Source organism: Lissotriton helveticus, chromosome 9, assembly GCF_964261635.1.
Source record: "Lissotriton helveticus chromosome 9, aLisHel1.1, whole genome shotgun sequence".
NCBI lineage: Eukaryota > Metazoa > Chordata > Amphibia > Caudata > Salamandridae > Lissotriton > Lissotriton helveticus.
In genome coordinates, this window is record NC_136070.1 from 240462174 (window position 1) to 240486722 (window position 24549).

Consider the following 24549-nt stretch of genomic DNA (forward strand, 5'->3'; position numbering starts at 1 on the left):
GGAAGGCGATTAAAAGAGTTCAAGAGGAAGAATAAATAAATAAGAATGGGGGCAGAAGAGAAGAGGAAGGGGGAAAGGGCACTATGAGAAAGAAAAGGCAGAAATAAATAACCAGCCCGGTTTCTGCACTGCCATGCCACATAAAGGCGCTACACTACTACTGCTGCCAGATTAAACCCAGACCAGTCTCTGCAGTGCCCTACCACATGGAGGCGCTATACTAATGTTGCCAGATTAAACCAGACCAGTCCCTGCAGTGCAGTCCCACATATAGGGGCTTCCCTACTGCCACTGCCAGATTCAGCCCAAGTCTGTCGTTGCAGCGGCGTGACATACATGGGATATATATGCGACTATTCCTGTTAAATTCAGCCCAGCCACTTCCTTCAGTCGTGTGCCACAAGAAGGTGCTGCAGTAATGTTGCTGCCAGATTCAAAGAGGGGCTTTGAGCCACTGCTAACTCCTCCACATCGAAGAAGCAGAGGCCACACAGGGTTTCCTTGGAAGCTCTTTATTGGTGGTGAAACGGCATGATGCATTTCGGCCTAAATGGCCTTCCTCAGATGCCCCAATACTCGGGGATAGACTGGAGAGCTACAGGCGGGCACACGCACAGGGATGTCTGCCCACAGAGGTGACCAGAGCAGGGAATGGCAGATGTGCGCCCCAGCAAGGGCGACTGTGAATGTAGCCTTCTGTTTGCATCACAGGTATGGAGGGGGCTGCCTGAGCATCCATGGCCGCGTCAAACTGGACACACCAGCCAGTGTGCACCCCCATGATGGAGATTTACACTGTTTATCCATGAGTTGTGGGGGTGGGGCCAGCGGCAGGGACTACCAAACATCTCTGGCTATGTCATTCCGCGACATTGATGTCTGCTCATCTCAGAGGTCATTTGTACCGTCCCCACACGAGGTATATTTTGTGTATCTTTGGAGGTCGTAGGGAGGGGAGGGTGTAAAGGCAGCAGGACTCCACACCTCATCTTGAGTAATAGCATCACTCCGTAGCTAGTTCTCTGGGGGAAGCGATGTTCCCTGGGCCCTTGAGAAAGCCTCTTAGGCTGTAGGTTAAAAGGAACAGAGGCAACCTTAACTGAATTAATTACCATTCCCTTGTGTAGCAAGGTGGCGCGGCCTCCCCCAGTCAGACCCAGACGGAAAGTGTGGGTTAAACAAAAGATCACTGCCCCCTCGAGGCGAGGGGGGGGAGGTGCAATGGGTTCTGTGTTCTCCAAGAAACAGCACTCCGAAGTAAACCAGACCTAAATCCACAACGGTAATAAAAGAAATAAAAAATCACTCCGAGATCAATGAACCAGCAAATTTGGCAAAAAAGGTTAAAAAACAAAACAAAACACCTCAACACAAGCTCACAAAAACATGCAACACCCCGACCCACTCGGCCTGACAACAGCAGCTCACAAACAAGCATTGGCCGCAGCTCTCGGCTCCAGCTGACTGGCGGGGGCGCCCCACATAGGAGTCCCGCCTCAGTAAAGTGCTCTCCGGTGCGCACGAGTCAGTCGCCTTACCTTTCCAGGGTTCATCAGTGGCGCATGTTATTGGTTTAACACAAGCGCAGGAACAGGACCTTCTGTTTGGATGTTTAAAAAACAAAAATCACATCACATCAGAAGCTGAAGAAGAGAAATCGCATCACGTCAGAAGCTGACGAAGAGGGAGGGGGAGAAGGGAGGGGGTACTGAGAGCAGAGAGAGAGGGGGGGTGGAGGAGCATTGTAGCTGATGAAGAGAAATCGCATCACATCAGAAGCTGACGAAGAGGGAGGGGGAGCAGGGAGGGGGGTACTATGAGCAGAGAGAGAGGGGGGTGGAGGAGCATGGCTTAATGAGCCATTACAAAAGCCAGATGGCCTTTGCACGTTCACCTGCATGTGACCGCACGCTGGAGACCGGCAAAAGCCTTTGGTAGCACTTTTAAAAGCCAGTTACTAAATGTCTCGCAGAGTAGCACCTGCGCTGGCTCTAGCGAGACCTAAAAAGGAGATGGAAGGATGCTTGCAATAATTCTAACCACTGACAATCCCTCGGGTATCATTCAAACCCATCGTTCTTTTGCTCACCATGCCTGGCCGCATGCAAATCAGTGTTCAACCGTGTTCCAATAAGAACAGTCCAGCCTGAACTGCCAAGCTTCATACCTTCTCTGGTGCCCGCCTTCGGGGCACAAGAAGCAGTCCACTCTGAAGATATTGAATCATGACTTGGGGGTGAGATAAACATTACAAATACAAACTGCAATTTAGATTCACTCACCTTTCTCACACACAGCATGTAAATGCTGCATAGTAGCCCCATATCGCCTGTTAGGATTGCCACCTTGGTCTGAGTTAAATACCAGCAATTACTCGCATTCTTCCTTAATGTAGCTGTAAAATATGAGGTTTAACCTCCACTCAGGCAGGTCTAATATAAAAAAGTTAAGATAGGCAGACCTGTGGCCCTACCCACATAGTTTCCCATAAGACAATGAAATGCCCACATCATTTCTCGTTTTTCCAGTCCCCTATCACTGCAGTCTGGCAAGTTACTAACCTGTTTAATGTCTTTTTATCTTTTGGTTTATTTCATTCTTTAACTGCCACAATCAATCCGATGTCTTGTGAAGTGTGACTACTCACCCGTAGTGGTCTTGTCTTTCTTTGTATTTGTTAGGTTTATTCTCATATGTTCTTGTTTAGTTATTTCTTAGCCTTTTTTTGCCAAAACGTGTTTCGCTGCCCATGGCTGCTGGCCGCGACTTCCTCAGGGCTGTTTCGTCGGTATGGTTAGTGTTATCTTTTAACCGGTTGTAATTTCGTCACGGTTTCCCCAAATCGTTCCTTATCTTATAATACTGACGCGATTGGGAGAGAAAAACTAACGAAGACAAGGACCTATTTGGGGAAATTGGGACGGAATTACAACCGGTTAAAAGATAACACTAACCATACCGAAACAAAAGGGGGGGCGTGGCTAACCGAGCTGCGAAATGGCCGCTCTGTGAGCGAGCTCCGCCGGCTGCACACTGACAATCCTGCAATAATCCTGCCTAACGCTACCGAGAGACCCTGCCTTGCGGGTGTATGAGCGTTACAAGATCGGGGGCACACTCGATCGGACTCCTGGAGGAAACGGGCGCCTGGCGGAAGAGATCTGGCGCTGAGGACCTGCCTGCCAGAACCCGCCCGCCGCTGCGGAGCCCGAGGCGGCGGCTGCTGCTCACCGGACACCGAGGTTTCTAAGGCCTGCACGGCTGGGTTGCTGGCACACTGCACGAGCCCCTGCGTCACTTGCTGGAGCTCCGCCGTGGATCGCTGAGCTAAGGAGGCGAAATCTGAGCCCTACATAGTGCGTGGAAGCCAATTCGGACCTGGGGAGAGCCTCCTACAGCGGGTCGGCGCTGATCTGGAGGTGAGTCCGCCATCTTGGTGAAGCGGTGCGGTGTGGGGAGCTGCCGCCCGGACATTCGGCGGAATCGAGAAGAGACCAGATCCTGCCTGGGGGATCCCTGCACAGCTGAGCCTTGCTGGCCACGTACGGAGGCATCGCGCCCCTGGTGCGTACATCTTGATTTGCTTGTGACTCTCGGTGTGGGATTTACCATCTGCCCCTGTCCCGAGCGGCGCTGGCTTGAGCCGCATTATTCCCTGGGACAGACCGCTTGAGTTCACTGGAACTGCAGATCGGCGCACCCCCCCGGATTCCCTTGGTTAACACTTGCTTTGGTCCGGGCTGGCCTTGGTGGCGTGCTTTGCGGCGCGCGGGGGAGGGTGACCAAGCGCGCCAAACGAGGAGGCCGATCCACGAATCCATGATGGGAGGCAATAGAGATGCGAGGCAACCCAAGCTCACTTTTGAGCAAAAACAAAAGGCCAAACAGTCTCAGGCGGATCAGGAGGCCGCGACGCCCCCCCTCCACTAGTCCTACGCCTGACATTGATTTTGGCGCCTTGATAATGGAGGTACGGTCTAGCCTCAAGAGCATTGACTCGAAATTGGATGCAATGTCCGCGCAGCTTGAGACGGTGAAATCCAAGGTGGATATGCATGAGACACGATTAGACTGCCTTGAGAACAGGCAAACGGAATGCAGCGAATTCCAACAGCAGACTAAACAACATATCACTAACATTGAGCGGGAACTGGAATACATGCGCGCTAAGACAGATGATTTGGAAGCTCGGTCCCGCAGATCCAACATTCGGATCACTGGCATTCCGGAGACGGACAACACTGGGAGGATGGAGGTATTTGTCACTGATCTCCTACACGAGCTGTTTGACCCCGACCTCTCCCAGGTGTTCACGATTGAGAGGGCACATAGGTCCCTGGGCAAGAAACCACCGACGGGCACCCCTCCTCGGCCCATTCTTGCCAAACTGCTCAATTATCAGGATCGGGACCGCATTCTGAGGCTGGCCCGGGAGAAAGGCAAGATCATCCACAAAGGAAACCATCTCTCATTCTATCCTGATTTCACTCCTCTTGTCCAGGCGGCCAGGAAGGAATTTATGCCGGCCAAGAAACTACTGATGCAAGCCGGAGTTCCGTACTCCCTATTATACCCGGCCAAGTTGAAAGTTGTACACGAGCAGGCCGCACACTTCTTCACAGACGCAAAATCAGCTCTGAAGTTCGCCAAGCACGTTTGCGGCCCTAGTGCTCGCCGCAAGTCGCCCAGACTGGAGGAGGGCACAGACCAGATGAGCGACAATGATTGACTACATTGAACTTAGCTGGCCGGACAGCCACCTTCTTTGTTGCCTATATGAGTGGCCCTGGCTGTTTAACGTGCGTGGGGTGCCGGAGGACTTCGCTGCCAGTGGCCTGGCCTGTCTGCCCTGCCTGGGGGATGAACTGGACGTTGAGTGGATGCCCAGGTCTGTGTCGCTGATCTCTCATATAGTGTTCTATTTATAGCACCTTCAAGAGACAGGCTACCTCTCGAATGCTGTAAAGATCCTTGACTGTGCAGCCACCCCGAGTATTCGGGGGTGTAAGCCGGGAGCACCTTGCCCCCATGGGGTACATCCCGTTGTTCTTGTTTCTCTTTAACTGTAGTGCTGGTCTTAGCATGCTAAGGGTTATATCGCAACCTGATTGGGGGGTTGGCGTGGGTGCGGGGTGGAGGGGATGGTTGGGTGTTTGGTTTCTTGTTTTGAACTGGTGCGACATGGAAGGTAATTTTGTCTATACATTACGCAGAGAGCTGTTGAGTGTGTGGTGTGCGGGCTTTCTGGAGTCGTTTGGGGTGCGGGTGGTGGGAGTCCGAATACTTCGGCTGAGTTGCTGTCATGGGGGGGTTAAGTTGTGGACCTGGAACATCCGAGGCCTTGGGGACTACAAAAAAGCTAGGTTGATGCACGGTATGCTGGCCAGACACAATGTGGACATATGTTTCTTGCAGGAAACTCACATAAACGCAACTCCGTCGCCGAGACTGAGGCATTCTAGATGGTCACAGGTGCACTCCGCCATTTATTCTCATTATGCTCGGGGGGTGGCTGTCCTTGTGCGTAGGGGGCTGGATTGGAAGAAACACAAATGCGTGCTTGATAAGGAGGGCCGATGTGTCATTTTGCATGGATCCTTACAGGGTAGGCCGATGGTTCTGGCAGCTATAAATGGTCCGAACGTGGATGACCCGGATTTCTTTCGCGATGTCTAGGCACAAATTGCACTGTTAGATTGTCATTCGATTGTGATCGGGGGGGACTTTAATGTTGTACTGGATAATGACTTAGATAGACAAGGCGTGGCCAGGCCCACGCATGCTAGAGCGAGACAGGCAATACTTGATGTGATGGATGAGGGGTTGCTGTCTGATGTGTGGAGGGTTAGACATCCTGGTGAAAGAATGGGGACTTGTATCACATGCCATCATGCTGCTTGGTCGAGACTAGACTTTTGGCTGGTCTCACCTGAGGTGGCAACGTGGGTGGAGAATGTTGACATCCAGGCTAGGTCACTTTCGGACCACGCCCCCTGCGCACTTGAGCTGAGGATTCCTGGCATCACGACTAGGGCGTTTTCCTGGCGCTTACCCCCTCATGCCCTTACAGACCTGGTGTTTACCGAGGAAATAAGAACTGACATTGTGAAGTACTTTGAGGATAACGAAGGGTCGGCCTCCTCAGAGGCTGTTGTGTGGGACGCCTTCAAGGCGGTGATACGGGGCCAATGTATAGCTAGACAGGCAGGGGTACTACACACCATACGCCGTTCACTGTCCCAGTTGGAAGGGGAGTTGAGAGAGTTAGACCTGGCCTTCTGTCAGGACCCGACATTGGAGCTGGCTGGCCGCCTTAAAGCCAAACTGCTCATATTTAATGAGGAGGCACAACGAGAAATTAAATTTCTGGGGAAACAAGCTGAAGCCCGTAGATATGGGGAGGGGGACAGGCCGAGCAGAACTTTGGCCAGGCTGATCGCCCCTCGGCAGCAAGCACACCACATTCACACTATACACGACAGCGCGGGGTCCCTGGTTGTGGGCCAAGAAGCAGTACTAAAAGCCTTCACGGATTTTTATGCATCCCTCTACACGACTAGACAGACGGTCGCCCCTGATTCCCTGGACGGTTTTCTTGACTCCATTGCACTTGTTTGGTTCAATGATCACCACAGACAATACATGGACCTCCCCGTTACTGTTCAGGACATAGCTCAGGTCATCAAGAGCATGCCTGCGAACAAGGCGCCCGGCCCAGATGGCCTGACAACTTCATTTTATAAGACGTATGCGGAGGAGTTGGCTCCGAGGCTGCATTCGCTGTTTGTTGAGGCCCTCGAACTGAACTCCCTCCCTGACTCGATGCGCGAGGCCCTGATTATCACCCTCCTGAAGCCCGACAAAGACGGCATGGTACTCGACTCATATCGTCCCTCTCCCTCATCAATGTGGACGCCAAGATCTTTGCTAAGATCATCGCAGACAAGCTCCAACCGTTACTGCCCATCATAGCTCTCCCTGACCAGTCCGGGTTTATTCCTGGCCGCGCAACCTCCCACAACCTCAGAACTCTTTTCTCTATCTTGCACTATCTCCACCCTTCCGTTCAGGCTGCGGTGGTGTTTCTCGATGCCACCAAAGCCTTTGACACCTTGGAGTGGCCCTACTTGTTCAGAATCCTGGGCAGGATGGGGTTTAGCCATAACTTCATCACGCTTATAAAACTATTATATGATGCACCCAGGGCTCGTGTGAGTGTGAACGGTCTTGTGTCCGAGCCCTTCAACATCTCAAGGGGGACCAGGCAGGGGTGCCCGCTATCTCCTCTCCTTTTCGCTATTGCTATGGAGCCGCTGGCGGCCAGAGTCCGTCAGCACCACACGGCTCGAGGGATCGGATTCAGCGCCCGAAGTCTGCTGATATCCTTATACGCAGACGATGTTACTCTCTACGTTATAGACCCTGCTGACAACATGAACCCACTGCTCCGAGAATTCGTGCGCTTTGAGGGTCTGGCTGGAGTATCCATTAATTGGTCAAAGTCCGTTGCTTTCCCCCTTACTGACGCCACTACACAACCTCCATCGGACTATCCCCTGCGGTGGGAAATTGATTCGGTGAAGTACCTGGGAATCTGGGTGAGTCGAGACACGCAGGAACTATGGTCCCTGAACTTCGGGAGAGCTGTTGACTGGCTTGAGAGAAAGGTGGAAATCTGGAACAAGCTCCCTCTTTCTCTGGTGGCGCGGATTGCCTTGGCGAAAATGGTGGTGCTTCCCAAATTTTTATATCTGTTTGTCAATGTCCCGCTACCCATGACTGCTCATTTCCATGCACGCGTGCGATCACTACTTTTGAATCTGGTGTGGGCCGGGGGTCAGGCTAGATCCTCTTGGGCCCTGCTCACGCTCCCACTACGACAGGGAGGGCTCGGGGCTCCCGACCTAAAGCTGTACTCGCTATGCGCGCAAGCGCAATTTCTACATTTCTGGGCCTTCCCCACCCCCTACCAACCACACGTGGCGGTGGAGCTGGCCGCTGTTGCCCCGTCGCCTCTCCAGGTGGCAATGTACGGCAAGGTTACACGCCCGTCGAAAGACATAGACACGGCGGAAATGATCCGCTGGTCTTGGAGAGAGCTGCGGATCCGGGCGAAACTCACTTTCCTGTATGCGCCGGCAATCCCACTACGAAGCAACCCGATGCTGCCTTGCCTATGTACTAGGGGTGACACGATCATGATCCGCGGGAAACGCGTAACGACCTTTGCTGACCTCTATCCCGATGGGACGTTCGCTGAGTTAGGGGCGCGCGACGACGGCCAACCTGACTCCTTCTCGGACGCATTGTTGCACCACTCCCTCCGGGAGTCCTGTAAAAAGTTGTGGCCCCAGTTCCCAGAGGAGCCGCCACAACTCGATGCACTCCAAAATCTGCTGTCTAAACCGTCCCCCGCGAAACTGGTCTCTAGACTATACAATTGCATGCAAGAGCAAGCCCCGATCACTGTGCCTACAGCCAGACAAGCTTGGTCGGCAGACCTGGACGACCCCCTTACTGATGACGTGTGGGACTACTGCTGTGCTCAACTCACGGCACTGTCTCCAAATTATAGGCTAAGACTGATCCATTTTAAGTTCCTACACCGGTATTACCGCACACCGATACTGCTACATCGCATGGGCATCCGGACGGATGCATCGTGCTGGAAATGTGGTGGAGTGGACGCGTCCTTCCTGCATGTGGCATGGGACTGCCCTAAATTAAATGAGTACTGGTCGGCCATCTTTACGGCCGTTAACCAAATTCTACATAGAACTGACGAGCCTTCTCCGCTCACGGGCCTGTTGGGTTATGTAAGAGACACCAAACCTGGTGACCGGAAACTGCACGCACTACTGCTTCTTTACGCAAAACGCCAGGTGGCGATAAACTGGGGCCGCAGGACCTTGCCTGCGTTTACGGCATGGATCAAGGACGTGACTTATGGCCAGACACAGCTCACGCGTTACTGGGAGTCCATGCCCACCACTTCCAGACCTAAAGACATTTGGGAGCCGTTCCTTCAATGGACCCGGGAGCGAGTTGGTTCTACTGCCTCCGAGGACTCCCCTGACGTGGGCGTCTCTGATGACATGGGTTGAGATCCCCCCGCCGTGTACACTCTTCCTCCAGTGGGTTGTTTGCTGCCTGGGACAGACAGTCTTGCCTATCCCCCCCCCGCTCTGCGGGGGATTCATAGGATACTCCCGATACTGCCCCTATTACCCATTGACATCCTTCTTAAAGCTACCTGGCCCTTGTACTCACAGCCCTGCATCTGCCTGATGTGATATGTGTTTCTACTTCCGCTATGCACCTAGTTAGTTGTTTCCCCCGGGTTGTTGTGGGGGTTTTGGGTGAAAAGGTGACCGCGAACGTGTCTATACTGAGATGCTGTTTAAATGAGCCAAGGATGTCGCGCTCGTCAATTAGATGGGGCGACGTCATGTGTTTGAGAGATATTGACTGTCTGCGGCACCCAAAGAAATGTGAGACCACTTGATTTGTTCTTGTTACACTGCTTATCTGCATACGTTATTCTGTTTACAGACATCTCGCGATGATACGTCACTCGATATGCTGCATGTTTCATTGTATTACTCCCGTCGTTGTATACCATCTGTACATATCGCGGCCTGCCTCCGGGTTGTTGGCGAGACGCAGTGTGACTTTTCTTTATGTACCATCAATGTCTTGCACAATAAAAAAAAAAAAAAAAAACCATACCGAAACAAAAAAAAGAACTAAATAAGAATATGTTAGAATAAACCTAACAAATACAAAGAAAGACAAGAATTGTAGATATCTGTTATTTACGTAATACATGTTGACATTAGTGTGTGCTGGGAAAGCAATTTTTTGTAAAAATGTTTTCGACAGGGCGCTGTGGTTCAGTCAAAGAGCCAGGTCTTGAGGTCTTTCCTGAAGTAAGGCAGTGACGGTGATTGCCTCAGGTGGAGAGGTAGTGTGTTCCAGGTCTTTGCTGCGAGGTATGAGAAGGATCTTCCTCTGGCTCTGGTCTTGCGGATACATAGGACGGTGGCCAGGGCCAGTTCAGCGGAGCAGAGGTCTCTGGTAGGTGCTTGGAATGCGAGGCAGTGTTTGAGGTACGCAGGTCCCTCGTCTTGTAGGGCTTTGTAGGCATGTGTGAGGAGCTTGAAGGTGATTATTTTGTTGACTGAGAGCCAGCGACGGTCTCTCAGGTGGATGGTGGTGTGGCTGTGGCTGGGAATGTTGAGTCTGAGTCTAGCGGAGGCGTTCTGAATATTCTGCAGTTTCTTGAGGAGTTTCTGGGTGTTGTCGGCATAGAGTGCGCTGCCGTAATTGATTCTGCTACTGAGGAGTGCATGGGTGACCGTCTTCCTGGACTCTTTGGGGATCCACTTGAAAATCTTTCGGACCAGGTCCAGTGTGTGGAAGCCGGATGATGAGATGGCATTGATTTGGTGGCTCATGGTGAGCAAGGGGTCCAGGATGATACAGAGTCCATAGTCTATGGGTGGGTAGGGTTCCAAGCGCTGTGGGCTACTAGGAGTTGTCCGAGGCGGAGGGGTGAAGCCCATGATGAGGACTTCAATCTTCTCTGACATGAGCTCGAGGCAGCTGTCTTCATCCAGGTGGCGACATCCTTCTTCCTGTTGTGAAAGTTGTTCTTGGCGACATTGTGTGGGCTTGCAGGACTAGCAGCTCCCCAGGCTCTGGGCTTGTGGCCTATGCTGATAGACTATGAGAGCGCTTCAGATTCTTGGGATCTGGGTCCCCCATAACCATGCATTCCCTTCTCTTCTTTGTAGTGTAGCCCCTGCCATTTTGTGGGTTGCGCTGGCTTGAGGCTGGAAGCATTGTCCTGAATTTAGTGCAGAGGATGGCTTTCAGTACAGGCTTTCCTGTGGTGCTCTTCTTGGGGATGCAGCTCAAAAAGAGCAATGAAGAGCAAATAGGGGTGATGTTTGTTTGGAAATTAATTGCTGACTTGGTCAGAATCTTCTGTTAACACAGCAGGGAAGTTCAGTAGTATTAATACTCTTTGTCTGGAGAGAATTCTCACTTTTCCTCTGGACCTTGCATATCTAAGCTGAAACATAGGATGCAACACAGGCTCTCCCCTGCCTCTGAATTACATTCACAGGGATAAAAAATATGTTTTTTGCCGGTACTTTTCACTGTCTGGTGGCTGTCCTGCTGGTCCTTCTGATATTACTATTTCTACAGCACAGTTAAAGCTCCTTATTGGGGCTACTGTTGAAGCTTTTCTGAACAGGAGGCGGTCTGCTCCTGGGATATCAGCTGCCCCTCGGTTACCTGCAGTGTCTTGGGTACCTGTTGGATATTCTCTGGCTCTAGTCTCCTCCTACTCCTCAGCGTTTCTTAGAACTGCACTTTTGAAGACCAAATATTCATCCACCAACCTAACTATTGGTCCTTATGGATTCTTGGATGTTATGCGTTCTGATTTGGAAGAGCATGTGGCGGGAGCGAACCTTGGATAGTCTGGTAAGTACATTAGGTGGGAAGTGTTTGCTGAAGTCACGCACCATTTTCAGCAGAGCCTAGGTACTTGGATATTGTTCGGCTTCTGCCTTTGAACTCAAAGATGGCGTACTCTACAGCACCAGTGGTGCAGTATGCCTTTAGTGGATACCAACCTGTTTCTTCACTTGCTTAGCCGCATTTGCCCAATGTTAAGACTGCCATTCTTAAAGAATTACATGAACCTAAAAAAACTTGTTGTTCCTCGTGCTTGATTGAAATGGTATTGTATCAAGGATATTGGGGAGGAGTATCCTAAAACGTACAAGGTGGAATCTTTCATTCTAGGCCTGGTGAGTCAAATAAATAGTGCTTGGGAAGAGGCCACTCTCTGATCCAATAGAAAAGAAGATGGAGTTGGCTTTGAAAAGAGTCCACTCCTCTTCTGCAATACCCTTGCATTCTCATACTTAAGCAGGATAAACACTCAACCACTGGTTGTGTGATTTTTTTCAGTGCGAAGGCAACATCCTAGGCTCTGGAGACAGGTGTGGACCTATTCCTCAGATCATGGAAGATCAGCTTCGGTTTTCTTCTGACGTAGCTGCAGATTGTCTCAAGGCACCATTCTTTTGATGCAGTAGCTGAACAATGTCAATACTGATTAAACTCCTAAAAGGGTATGCTGTCCTGAAGAACCTCCTGTTTAAATTAACCTTTCATGGACAGAAATTATTTGGACAGAAGCTAGTCAAATTAAAGTTGCTGAAGATGCAAAAATTGAGATACTCTTTCGGTCAAAGTTTCCAGAAGGAGCAAAGAAGCATCCATCACAATGGGCCCAGTCCGTCAATAATTTCCCTTCATGGTCTGGATGGTGCGGGAAACATTTTTACAATCCTTGGGAGGGTGCTGTCAGGATCTGGGGTAATGGGAGGCATGTGACCATCAACAGCAGGCGAGCTGGTCACTGGCAGCTGGGGCAGAAAAGTATCAGGCCGTCCTTTCCGGTCAAGATCTCTAAAAGAAAAAATGGCGTGAAGCTTTGAGAGAATCTGGGATCTTCCATGGGAATTTAAGAACTATCAGAAACCGTGCTCTGTTGTCTTACAACTGCTTAGTTGTATAGCTCTCCATCTGGTAGTCTCGCCCACCATTTGCTCCATGTCTGCACCTTTGTGGTCCTCCCTCCCCCTTCCTTGTTTCATTCCCTCTGCTTTTGTATACTTTGTTTGGCTAATTTGCTCCTTCATCTGCTGTCTTACCACCTTTACGCCAACCCCACCTCACTGTTGTGTTCCTCTGGTGCTTCTCTCATAACATTCCACTAGTTATGCCTTGTATTACCTATCTTTTCTGTCTTTTATCTATTCTAGGGTTTATTGGGAGGACATGTGCAAGTAGATGCATGTTTGAAGAATTACCAGTTCATGCGAGTGCGGTATTGAATGACCAATCTGCCCCTGGTGATCCTCGAACTCTTTCCCTCATTGTAGAGGGTGTGCTCTGAACTTCTGTCACTCAGAAGTACATTACTCTCAGTCATGGGTAATAGTGTAGTCATCCACCAAACATATCCTTTTAAGTTTCGAACCTCACAGGTGCTTCCTCCACTGCAGGATGTCAACCTTCTGGACTATGTTAGTTCTAAACTAGGATGTTAATAATGCACTTTTACTTATTTATTTTAATTTTAGAGTTTAGTGGACAATGCTGTTACCAGTTACGTTTTCACAGAGCTGAAAGAATCAAGTATTTTTAATGGAGCAATGTTCTAATGAGTAAATAACCCTGTTTGTAGGGATCTCCTAAACATTAGGTGATTGGCAGTGGCCCAAATCAAGGAAGGGTTTGGAATCCCCAACCTTAGCGACCAAAAAGGAGAATGAACAGCCACGCTGGTAAACTCATCAATATTTAGGGATCTCTAACAGGTAAATTGAGGAGTGCAGTGATAATAAGCAGGACAGTGCCATGAAAAAAAGATTTGTGATGAATTAAGATCTCATCACAAAGATGAGTTGCTGAAAAGTGTGCATTTGTCAATCCGTAGCCAAGAGCTAAATGGAACGGGAAAAGACCGACTATGATGCGAAACACCTATTAATCGGCAAGCTCCTGATTGTGAATAAGCGGCAGCAACTGGTGGAGAACAGGAGCCAGAGTTAGAAGGACAGTAACAGTAGGACCAGACAGCCAGGTTACCTCTGAAGAGTACTATCAGTGTTGAGTTTTAGGCAGCTAGGTGTCACCCACCTAATCAACGAAGATAGGCGGTTATGGAGGATAGATTGAGCCATAACTGGATGCTCATTATCCTAAGAAATATTTGAGTGTTGTTGACATCAGATTTTGTTTTAAGCCTAATAAGTTTAGCTGAGGGAATGACACAGAGAGTAGCACAATGTAGGGCTCAAACAAGAGTATTGGGGAACACCACATGTAATTTATTTAAAATCTAATTTGAAAGGGAAAGTGAGACGCACTGAGATTTTTCTATCGAGAGACAAGACAACTAGGCGAGGCCTTGGCACAAACTTCTACCTCCTCCTGTGTATTTATTAGAACTATATGAGACACAGTGTTAGAAATTGCTTTATTGATTGACTGGGGTGTAAGCCCTGGTTAAACGGCAACCACAATCCTAGTCTGGGTGAGGCACAAGCAAACCTCAAATTATCATATGTTCAGCTACCTGGTAGCTTGGCACAGACTAATTTAATGGGGACGAGAGTGGCAGATGGGCAAAGAAGAGAACAATAAGCTCTTGGTACTTAGTTGTTGCTCAGCCCTATAAAAGAAGGAATCTAACATGATTTACAAGATTGTGTATAGGCACATTGCAATTTAAGGTTGAATTTCCTAAAAATGGGGGTATGGTCACAGATTCGACCCAAATGCCCATGTGATGACACTTCTAATCAATCGACTATACATTTTATCTTGTTCTGTAAATTTTACAAGGACTTAAGAAAGAAAATAATACGACCCCTGTTTGTTATTAGAAACTATATTTATTATCAAGAAGCTTTTAATTATATTTGTTCGTTAGACAATGTGGATCTATGTTACTCTGTAGCTACATTTATTATAACTGCCATCTCTAGAAGGAAAAGCCTTTCATACCTCGAAGTATTAACAAATGAGGATGGGTCATGATAATATAAGGTACGAAGAGAGATGCTTTAGGTATTATTAAAAGGTATGAGATATGAATACTATTAGTGTAATTTTTGGAAGACTTATGTATAGCTTAAACAAAGTAATGCATTGCATGAAGTAAGATGTTTTAGATATTTTCAAGAGATATGAGATATATTATTGACATGATTTTCAAGACATCACTATAAAGTTTAACACCAACTATTTTTTAAATCTTTTATATTGTCTTGATATACTGCAAAATAATTTATAAGTGTTTCTCAATCTTTTGGTAATTAATATTTTTATGACTCTTATGGGTATCATTTTATCCGAATAAAGATTGATTGATTTGACTCCATGACTAGGCCCACAGTCCTCTTCTTAAAAAGGATCCATTAATTGTTTTATGATGCTACAAGAAATGTATATAATGGTGCTCAAATCGATAGTAATTCGAGTCAGTTACCAGACCTTTTTCTGTGTGCTGCACTCCTGGCTGCAATGTTTAATTAAAACAACTGTTCCTTTTTTGCAAACAGCTCTGGTCTTGTTTTTTTCAAGGTAAATTTACTTTCAGGCACCACTGCATAAGCGCTGTAAAACTGTTTGGGGTCACATCTCATCTCTACAAGGTGCTAATAATATCTCTCTTTCTTGTCTAAGTCTTAATTTTTCTGCTGTACATTTGATGTTGTAAGTAAAGACCTGTTCTCCTTTAAAGATGTAGCTCGGACATTTATTGAGTGTTATTGCTTGTGCCCTACAGTATACATGTTCCAAAGCCTCATCACCTCCCACAGTAAGCCTTGACTAACCTTTGAAAAGCCAATACCCAAATACGAACACTTGGTAGCTAATGAACACGTAGTAAATAAACAACACATAAACTGACCAGTAACCATTAATGTTCTCAAGACCTAGCAGGAGTGTCCTAGTCAGTGCACGCAAGCAATGCGGATGCACTATCCAGATTTTAGGGTGGCTAATGGCATCCACTAAAATATTTACCAAAAGCATGGCAGTTAGGGCTGCATATTTACATCATTAGAAAGAAGATTAAGAATGGAGAGCAATGACCTTGGATGAGTGCAGAATTAAATTTACAGCAAGTAGTTTCAAATATATTGGAGCAGCTGAGGCAGAGCTACTGGAAGTAAATGTGAGGTAGATGCCCCCAGAACTGCAGGAGATAAGAGTGCAGCTTGTACTTACCCAATCCGTCCAATACAGTGCCCAATCCTGAATCCCCTATTACCATCCCCACTAATCTTGACTCTTCCCCTATTACTATCCCCACTAACTCGGACTGTCTCCAACCTTTTTACCATCAATATTAAGGAATTAGAGATGGAGATGCAGCAGTCTAGAGGAGGCAATGAAAAGAGATTTTAGGATGGAAAATTCAGGGTAATGAAAGTAGTGAGGACAAGAGAGCAGAAAGAAAAGGAGAAAGGAAAGCCAGAATAAAGGCAAATGAAAAAATAACAGGAAATAGCAACAGTCTCTGCTCTGGTAATACAGCTATTAACAAGACTATTACATTTGCCAGTCTAAAAATCCCAAAGACTTTGTAGGGAACTTAAACATTGAGTCTGAAATGCTTGTATGGCATGACGAGTTTGAGTTGACTTGTGATATGCAGAACAAAAGCAGTTGCTGTACAGCATGTATCATCTAGTTCCTGAAGCAATACGATCGCTCCACTCCTAATCTGATGGAACTCTATTGACTCCTCTTGCTGCCCGCACCATCTTCAAAATCAGCTGCATCATTTACATAGCCATCAGGACCAGAACCCCAGCATATCTGGCATAAAGCTCACAATCAAAGGTGTCTTTTAGCCCTTCCACAGCCAGGACACCTTCTGTTGGGGAAACATGCCAAATCAAGAGGCCTTTTCCTTCCATGGAACCAGAATCCAGCACAGCTTCCATGTATATATCAGGACCTCCCCAAAATTGCACCAATTTAATAACAAGCTAAAGACCTGTCTCTTTAAAGAACACTGCATCAGAATGCAGTAACGGTCTGCTTCTGTCCCCAGACCTCTGCTACCTCTTCATTAACGCATTGGCTGTATCTTTGCCTTTGACCCAATGCAGTGGTCTGCTTCTTTTTGGCTATGTACGCTATACAAATATATCACATATACACACATATAAATATATACAGCTCCTAGTGGATTCGAGGCAGTTTTTTGGAACTGGCCGAGGGTGAAATGATGGAGTATGAGAGTGTGCAAATAGGTGCACATTTGGAGTTGTGGTATACTACTGTCTAGGCCTTCAAAATGTTTTAACAGTGTACAGGAAACGCAGAATGCTTCCTGGGACACTTCTTTGCATGCAATACATTAGGGTTTGTGTGGTTGGAGAAGGAGAGAGAGGCAATGGCTTTTATAAAGTTGTTTGATCTGTAAAAAGTAGAGGAATCTTTGGACGCATTTCCTGTAGAGCTGTTGCAGGACCTCATTGAATTTCAGAAGGCTTATGTAAAGAAACTTGCAACACCTACTGGGAAGTGAGTAGTTAACAGGGTATAAGCTAAGGGGCATGGTTCAAATTCAGCAGGACCTAGCAGCCTCAAGCCCAGAGCTAAATAAATGACCACAGCAATTCCTGGACCATTTCGCAACGTATTGGAGCTTAAGAGAAAATGCATCCTTTTCCAAGGGCCAGAACGAGAATGGGAGCACAGAGGCTTCCACACTAAGCAGAGGTATGGTTACTACAGCTGTGGTATGCAGGGTCAGATAAAGACCAACTTCTGCAGGTTGACTTGTACCCCATAGTAGTCCAACATTCTATTTCATGCAGAAGAGAAATATGGAGGTTTGCCATCAGAAGCAGTGATGGTTTCTAGGAATGTTGGTGAACTGAGGCTTCGTGTCAGCAGTACCATTCTACAGAAAGGAATTAATTCAAAAGATCTATATGGATGAGATGTGTCACATTTACCTCTGAGGTTCTAGAATCAAACTAACTAGGGCAGATTTTAGAGCTGTTGATAACCACACACGTACCAAGGATCACAGGAATTATATTTACATGAATGACCATCATTTCGTTACCATATTCCCTTGATGAAACTGCAAGTCAGTGAGAAGGTGAGGGAAGTCAGATTAGGTGTGAAGGACAACCTTAGAATGGATGTCGGCTGTAAAGTTACATCAGCATTTAAGGATGGTGGAACCCATACTAACTCTGTCTTAGACATCCCACATGTTAGACTCTTCAAGAGGGCATCTGTGAGAAATTTCTATAATGAGGTGCACACAACGTACTGGAGACCTCTGTACAGCTCAAATCCATTTCAGCAACCAGAGTTGCGTACTCCTGAACAAGAGGAATTAAAATCTGCAGCAATCATGTGACTAAGGGGGGTCCCTGATATTGAGGCAAGAGTTGCTGAGGGAACAACAAAGGCAGCGTATGAGGCTCAGGTAGTGCCACACTTTCAAAGTTCTCTGCTGGCTATCGCTGACAGTTGAATTGCGACGATGGAGACTGTATTTTAGGAAGAAGTGCTTCTCTTCAGTAAACCCTGTAATCCTGACCTAGAGTGAATAAGCAACTGATAGGCCACACGCACGCCAGGCCCTCTGTTGCAGCTGGTACATGAAGGTCCTTTTGGAAAGCATCTCAGTGTCAAGAAATATAAAGAATGTGTTTTCAGTACGTTTTGGCTCATCGTGGTGGTAGAACCTGTTAAATGGCGTGGCATGTAAAGATGGCAGACAACGCTCCTCATGCTTCCTTTGGGGGATTCCTTTTGTTAATGTTGGGATGAATCTGTTGGACCTGTTACCGCTACTTTTATTAGAGAGAACATATACTTCCTGGAGCATGCCATGTGTAATCCCGAGAAAGTGCCATTGAAGAACCATATCACCTCTGTGTTTGTCAGTGCTTTTCTTGTGATATTTTCCCAAATTAGAGTTCCTAATGGGGCAATAGCTGACAGAGAACGAAATTTCATGTTGATGTACTTGAAGATGATGTAGGATGAAAGTGGATTGACTTACACGTTTTCCACATCCTGTCATACCTTGGCCTGCAACCTAATTTAGAGGTTAAAATAAGGCACTCGAGCTGCCTTTAGGAGAAATTATGTGGAACATCACCCAGTCATGCCTGCTATTTGCCTGTCAGAAATGGCTAGAAAAGTTTATGGGCTCCGGCCCATTGAACCTTTGTCAAGGCTCCACATCCACAACCTCCTTGCTTTGTTAAAAGGGGCTGAGTGACCAGGGTGTCAGAAAGATGATTTTACATTTTCAAAAGGTGAAATACAAATATGAAGTTATCCATGAAATGAAAATAACTTCTATAAAGCGCTCTAATACCAGGAGGTATCTAGGCACTAGCCCAAGAAAGGGAACAACCAAAAGGATATGGAGAGTATACCCGATACAGGAGTCCTAATGATTAAAAAAACACGTTTTTAAGGCTTTTCTGAAAGCAAGTAAATCAGACATCTTCTTGAGGTCAAGAGGCATAGAGTTCTACAGCTTTGAGGTGCAGGTCACAAAGTTCCCTCTGCCCCAGTTAGAGCTGTTAAATTTCAGGACAACTAGATTGCGAGCTGAGGATGAACAAAGTGGTCTGGTGGAAATGTAACGCTGAAAATGCCTTATGAGATATTTAGGACTGGAATCATGCAAGGATTTAAATGTGACTCAAAGAGCCTTGACGACTGTGCTTCTTGATGGGAAGCCAGTGTAGATGGACCATGGCCTGTGAAGCAGACATGTGCTTAGGAATTTATACGAGCAGGTGGGCAGCAGCGTTCTGAAAGATCTGTATTTTGTTTAAGAACCTGTTCTGAATATTGGGGAAGAGCGCATTACAGTAATCCATTATAGAGATAATAACGGTGGAAACCAGTTTTCTACGGTTCCTTTCTACGGTTCCTGTGGGATAACAGGGGGGACTTTCCTGAGTAGCTCCAGCAGATAACAAGCAGTTACAATGCAACGGTCTCGCCTTTGCAAAAGTTAGAGCTATTGGCATTGTAAATGACAAAATATTTATTTATGTATCGGTTCTGAAAACAGATAAATAAATGGCATTGTCATTTACAATGCCAATAGCTTAATCTCTCGCAAATGAGAGCCCTCCCCACACACACACAGAGCCCCCCCCACACACACAGCCCCCCCACACACACAGCCCCCCCACACACACAGCCCCCCCACCCACACAGAGCCCCACCCACACAGAGAGCCACCCACACAGAGAGCTACACACACACAGCCACACACACAGAGAGCCACACACACAGAGCCACACACACACACAGAGCCACACACACACAGAGCCACACACACACACAGAGCCACACACACACACAGAGCCACACACACACACCGAGCCACACACATAGAGCCACACACATAGAGAGCCACACACACACACACACACAGAGCCACACACACACACACACACACACACACAGAACCACACACACAGAGAGCCACCCACACACACAGAGCCACACACACACACAGAGCCACACACACACACATAGCCACACACACAAAGAGACACACACACAGAGCCACCCACACACACAGAGCCACACACACACACACAGAGCCACACACACACACAGAGCCACACACACACACACAGAGCAACACACACACATAGCCACACACACAAAGAGACACACACACAGAGCCACACACACACACAATAAAAAAAATGTAGTATACTTGTAAAGCGCACAGCTGCCCCAGCAACGGGGCGTCCCGGCGCTGTATAACTCTGGGGAACCCGTCCTGGCTTTCCCTGTGGGATGGTCCCTGCTGGGAGTCCCCAAGGTGGAGCCAGGCATCCCCGGAATTGGTGGGGCCGTTGTGGAGATTAGGCAAGCTAATGCCCAGAGTTGCCGAGTGTGATCCCTGATTAGAGTAAGCACCGAAGCGAGAATTATTGAGTCCGCTGACCAAGGTCCACGACCCTGCCGCGTCGGGAATCGAACCCTGGTCCCGGGCCGACTTCTGCTCTCGGGTCTGCTGCCTCTAACCAGTGAGCCACACTACTCCACTACAATGCCATACACACACCTAGCCCCCCCCACACACACAGCCACACACACACAGAACCACACACACACAGAGCCCCACACCCACAGAGCCACACGCACACAGAGCTACACACACACAGAGCCCCCCCCACACACAGAGCCCCCCCCACACACAGAGCCCCCCACACACACAGAGCCCCACACACACACAGAGCCCCACACACACACAGAGCCCCACACACACACATACAGAGCCCTACACAGACACATACAGAGCCACACACATACAGAGCCACACACACACAGAGCCACACACACACAGAGCCACACACACCCACACAGCCACCCACACACACAGAGCCACACACACTGCGAGCCACACACACACACACACAGAACCACACACACTGCGAGCCACACACACACACACACAGAACCACACACACACCCAAACTCTGACACTCCAAGCCCACTCAAATAAGGAGCATTGACAATCACCTCCAGCGTTGTGACCAGGCTACAACAATCCCAAAATGCGACTTGCCTACTAGAAAACATTAACGGCGTAGACAAGAAATAGATGATGCACATCGCAGAAACAATGACATTACTGGACTACATCACACTATATATCAGGGTCACAATAACCATAGTCCAGTGGGGGAAAGGCAGGCGAGCGTGCATTTTAATTGGCAAGAATGACACTTTCACTAGCGCTCTTTAATGCCTACCCAAACAACTTTGGTTTAATTGAAAATATATCAGTGACATTAAGGTGACAGGTCGCATCCTACCTCGTGGACTTAAAGGGAATTGTCAAAAAAAATTACACCCTACAGCCCATTATAAAGAATATATCGTGCGAAAATTCAAAGCAGGGAGAGCTGGGACACGTGGGCACACTTACAGGTAGTAAACCCAATACATGCATTCTTAAGCGCTAGATGGCCCAAGACAAACTCACACAAACAAACAGTACCAAGTGTGAGTAAAGATACTCCAGCAATGCTCTGTTTCAGGCATTTTCTGATAATAGTATACTTGAAGTATGCAGTACCACAAAAGCGCTGTTTTAAAATGCAGACTGAAAAAAAGATTGACTGAACAGGGTTGGGGGGGTGAGAGAAGCAAATGAGTGAGAAAGCAAAGGGAAGGCATATGAGGGAGACAGCTGGAAAACAGATGCCTTCTCATGTAATGCTTAAACAAAAACAAAATAATAGTTCCCTAAAAGTGAACAGAGAAAGTATGGTAACCATCACTCAAAGCAATAGTAAAAATGCTGTGATCCACGGGAGGAAAAACAATACCAGGAGGGATAAACCACAAAAGCTGCCCAATATAAAGCAAACAAATAAGTCTGACAGCAAAGCTAACCAATGGGTGGGCAGCAAGCCCTAGTATGTTGTTGATAAACCCACAATATGTATTTTGCAACCAAACCGCTTGCATTGTCTAGTAAATTCCAAGTAAAAACAGTCTGAAGTTTACAACCACTCTGCCGGTTTGTGGTCCCTCATTCTTTTGAGAGAGACAGATCAACTGTAACATTTTGTGAAACACAATTAATCTTGTAACCCTTCCAAAACACCGAGTCATTTAAAGCGAGCCTTGACCAGCCTCCACAGGCCAAGGAACCCTTCTAACAAATGTCAGTGCATTCAAATTTGATATAAAAACAAAATGCCTCAAGTGCGAGACCCACTCTGCCCTTTACAAGCAAACCATCCATACAAAACACTCTGCTTATTCGGAGAATTCGAGCAGTAACAAGCAGGAGTCAAAGTCCAGTGCCAGTGGCGCGAAGGGCAGGAATTCCCCTTAACTAAAGCCATTTGCCAGAGCAGAGAGGCAGAGCAGGGCGGACCACCGCCAATCACGCATACCTCCCAGCACCGAAACAAAACACGCACATGCACACTGGTCACTGAGGGAAATGAAGACTGACAGGCTGCAGCTCCCTCGAAACGTAATTGGAGAAGAAAGGGTTTGTGGGGAAAACCGACAGAAAAAAATATGTGTAAACAGATTAGAATGGGTGCTTTTGAGGGTAGGTACTCTGTGCGTTTTCCGTAGCGTTTTCCATAGCTCGGAAATCCATCTGCTTTGTCGACGTTTGTAGGCGATTTAGGGAAATTACATTTAGGCTGTCAATTCCTCAAAACAGTAACCGATACAATAACAAGCATTTACAATGCAATGGTTTCGCCTTTGGAAAAGTTAGAGCTATTGGCATTGCTCATGACATTTCTTTTTTTTTTGTTTACTTATAAATAAATGGCATTGTTATTTACATTGCCAACAGCTCTCTCAGCCCACACAGCTCGCTCAGCTCTCACAGCCCACACATCCCACACAGCTCTCACAGCCCACACAGCTCTCACAGCCCACACAGCTCTCACAGCCCACACAGCTCTCACAGCTCACACAGCTCTCACAGCCCACACTGCTCTCACAGCCCACACAGCTCTCACAGTCCTCACAGCCCACACAGCTCTCACAGTCCACACAGCTCTCACAGTCCACACAGCTCTCACAATCCACACAGCTCTCACAGTCCACACAGCTCTCACAGTCCACACAGCTCTCACAGTCCACACAGCTCTCACAGTCCACACAGCTCTCACAGTCCACACAGCTCTCACAGTCCACACAGCTCTCACAGCCCACACAGCTCTCACAGCCCACACAGCTCTCACAGTTCACACAGCTCTCACAGCCCACACAGCTCTCACAGCCCACCCAGCTCTCACAGCCCACACAGCTCTCACAGTCCACACAGCTCTCACAGCCCACAATGCAGCAATCACAACACTACACATGCCTTCACAACACACCAATTAAAGAAAACTCACAATCTAAGACGGTTTGTATTGTTCACAAGTCATTCCATGGAAACAACACTGGATATTTAACTTAAGTCTCCATCAACCACAAACCAACAAGGCACCAATGATTAACAATTGCAATTTGCAGTGTGCTGCATTCCACATGGCCAGTTCCTCTAAAAGCAGACAACTATTATGAAACACATTGATACACACTCTGCAATACCTTCACAGGACGGACGCCTGCTGCTGTGTTTAGTCTCTTTATGACAACGCATATAACTGTTGTGCAGCATCTTTTATTTATTCTACTTGTATTCTTAAAATGTATCTTGAATATGTTGCTGAGGTTTTGTATGCTTTATTGTGGTAGTGTCAGAGGGTGAATGGAAAGAATAAGGAAGTGCATGGATGAATGGATACATGAGTTGAAAGGTGAGTGACAGATTGCATCTATGGTGAGTTGAGTGCCTAAACCATCCTTTACACACACAAAATACTTGCATTTATCACCCAGACCTTTTGGCATTGCCAACGAGTGTTTGTGTGGAAATTGCGACTTTACAGAGGAGGTAGCAACACCTTATGATGCTTTTCAGAAATTTTGCCGAAAAGGAAGAGCTTGTCAAGAAAACAACACGTTTCGCCCCTATCTTCAAACGAAAACAGCCAAAAACACAAACACATACTTCACAGTTTTCGCAAGCAAAGACAGAGGCATGTTGACATTTGTAAACAAAGAGCGTCTGTCTGTTCCCTCCGCCCCCAGGCCTGTGTCTCGACAGTACAGAACGTGTGACATATCCGACTTGACGTCTGCTCGTGAGTAACGCATCATAACGTGAATGGGCGCCGTGCATGGGAAACAAATGAGGCCACGGCCTTTGACCTCAATGACGCGGCGCCTGTGGTCCCACAGAGGGATGGAAACTATTTTTTCCGCTCAAAGGCGCTCTGTGTCCTTGCGAGCAGGCTAGATGACGTGACTTTTGCCGAAAACATTTACTGAAAATGAATACTGCCGAGTTTTTCAGTCGGGTGAACAATAAGATGTTGAGCTATTATCGACTTCGAC

The 24549-nt window shown here is 47.6% G+C and overlaps 2 protein-coding genes across 4 annotated transcripts in view; one reads left to right on the forward strand and one right to left on the reverse strand.

Moving 5' to 3' along the window:
- Positions 1-1663, reverse strand: part of CCDC32 (coiled-coil domain containing 32) — a 90635-nt gene extending 88972 nt beyond the window's left edge. Inside the window, exon 1 of the mRNA XM_078659815.1 lies at positions 1539-1663. Coding sequence (XP_078515941.1) covers positions 1539-1553 — 15 coding nt within the window. The 5' untranslated portion in view covers positions 1554-1663. The remainder of the gene's footprint in view (positions 1-1538) is intronic.
- LOC144781146 (protein-L-isoaspartate(D-aspartate) O-methyltransferase-like) overlaps positions 1-24549 on the forward strand; it is a 274370-nt gene that overhangs the window by 9392 nt on the left and 240429 nt on the right. The gene's annotated exons all lie outside the window — the stretch shown is intronic.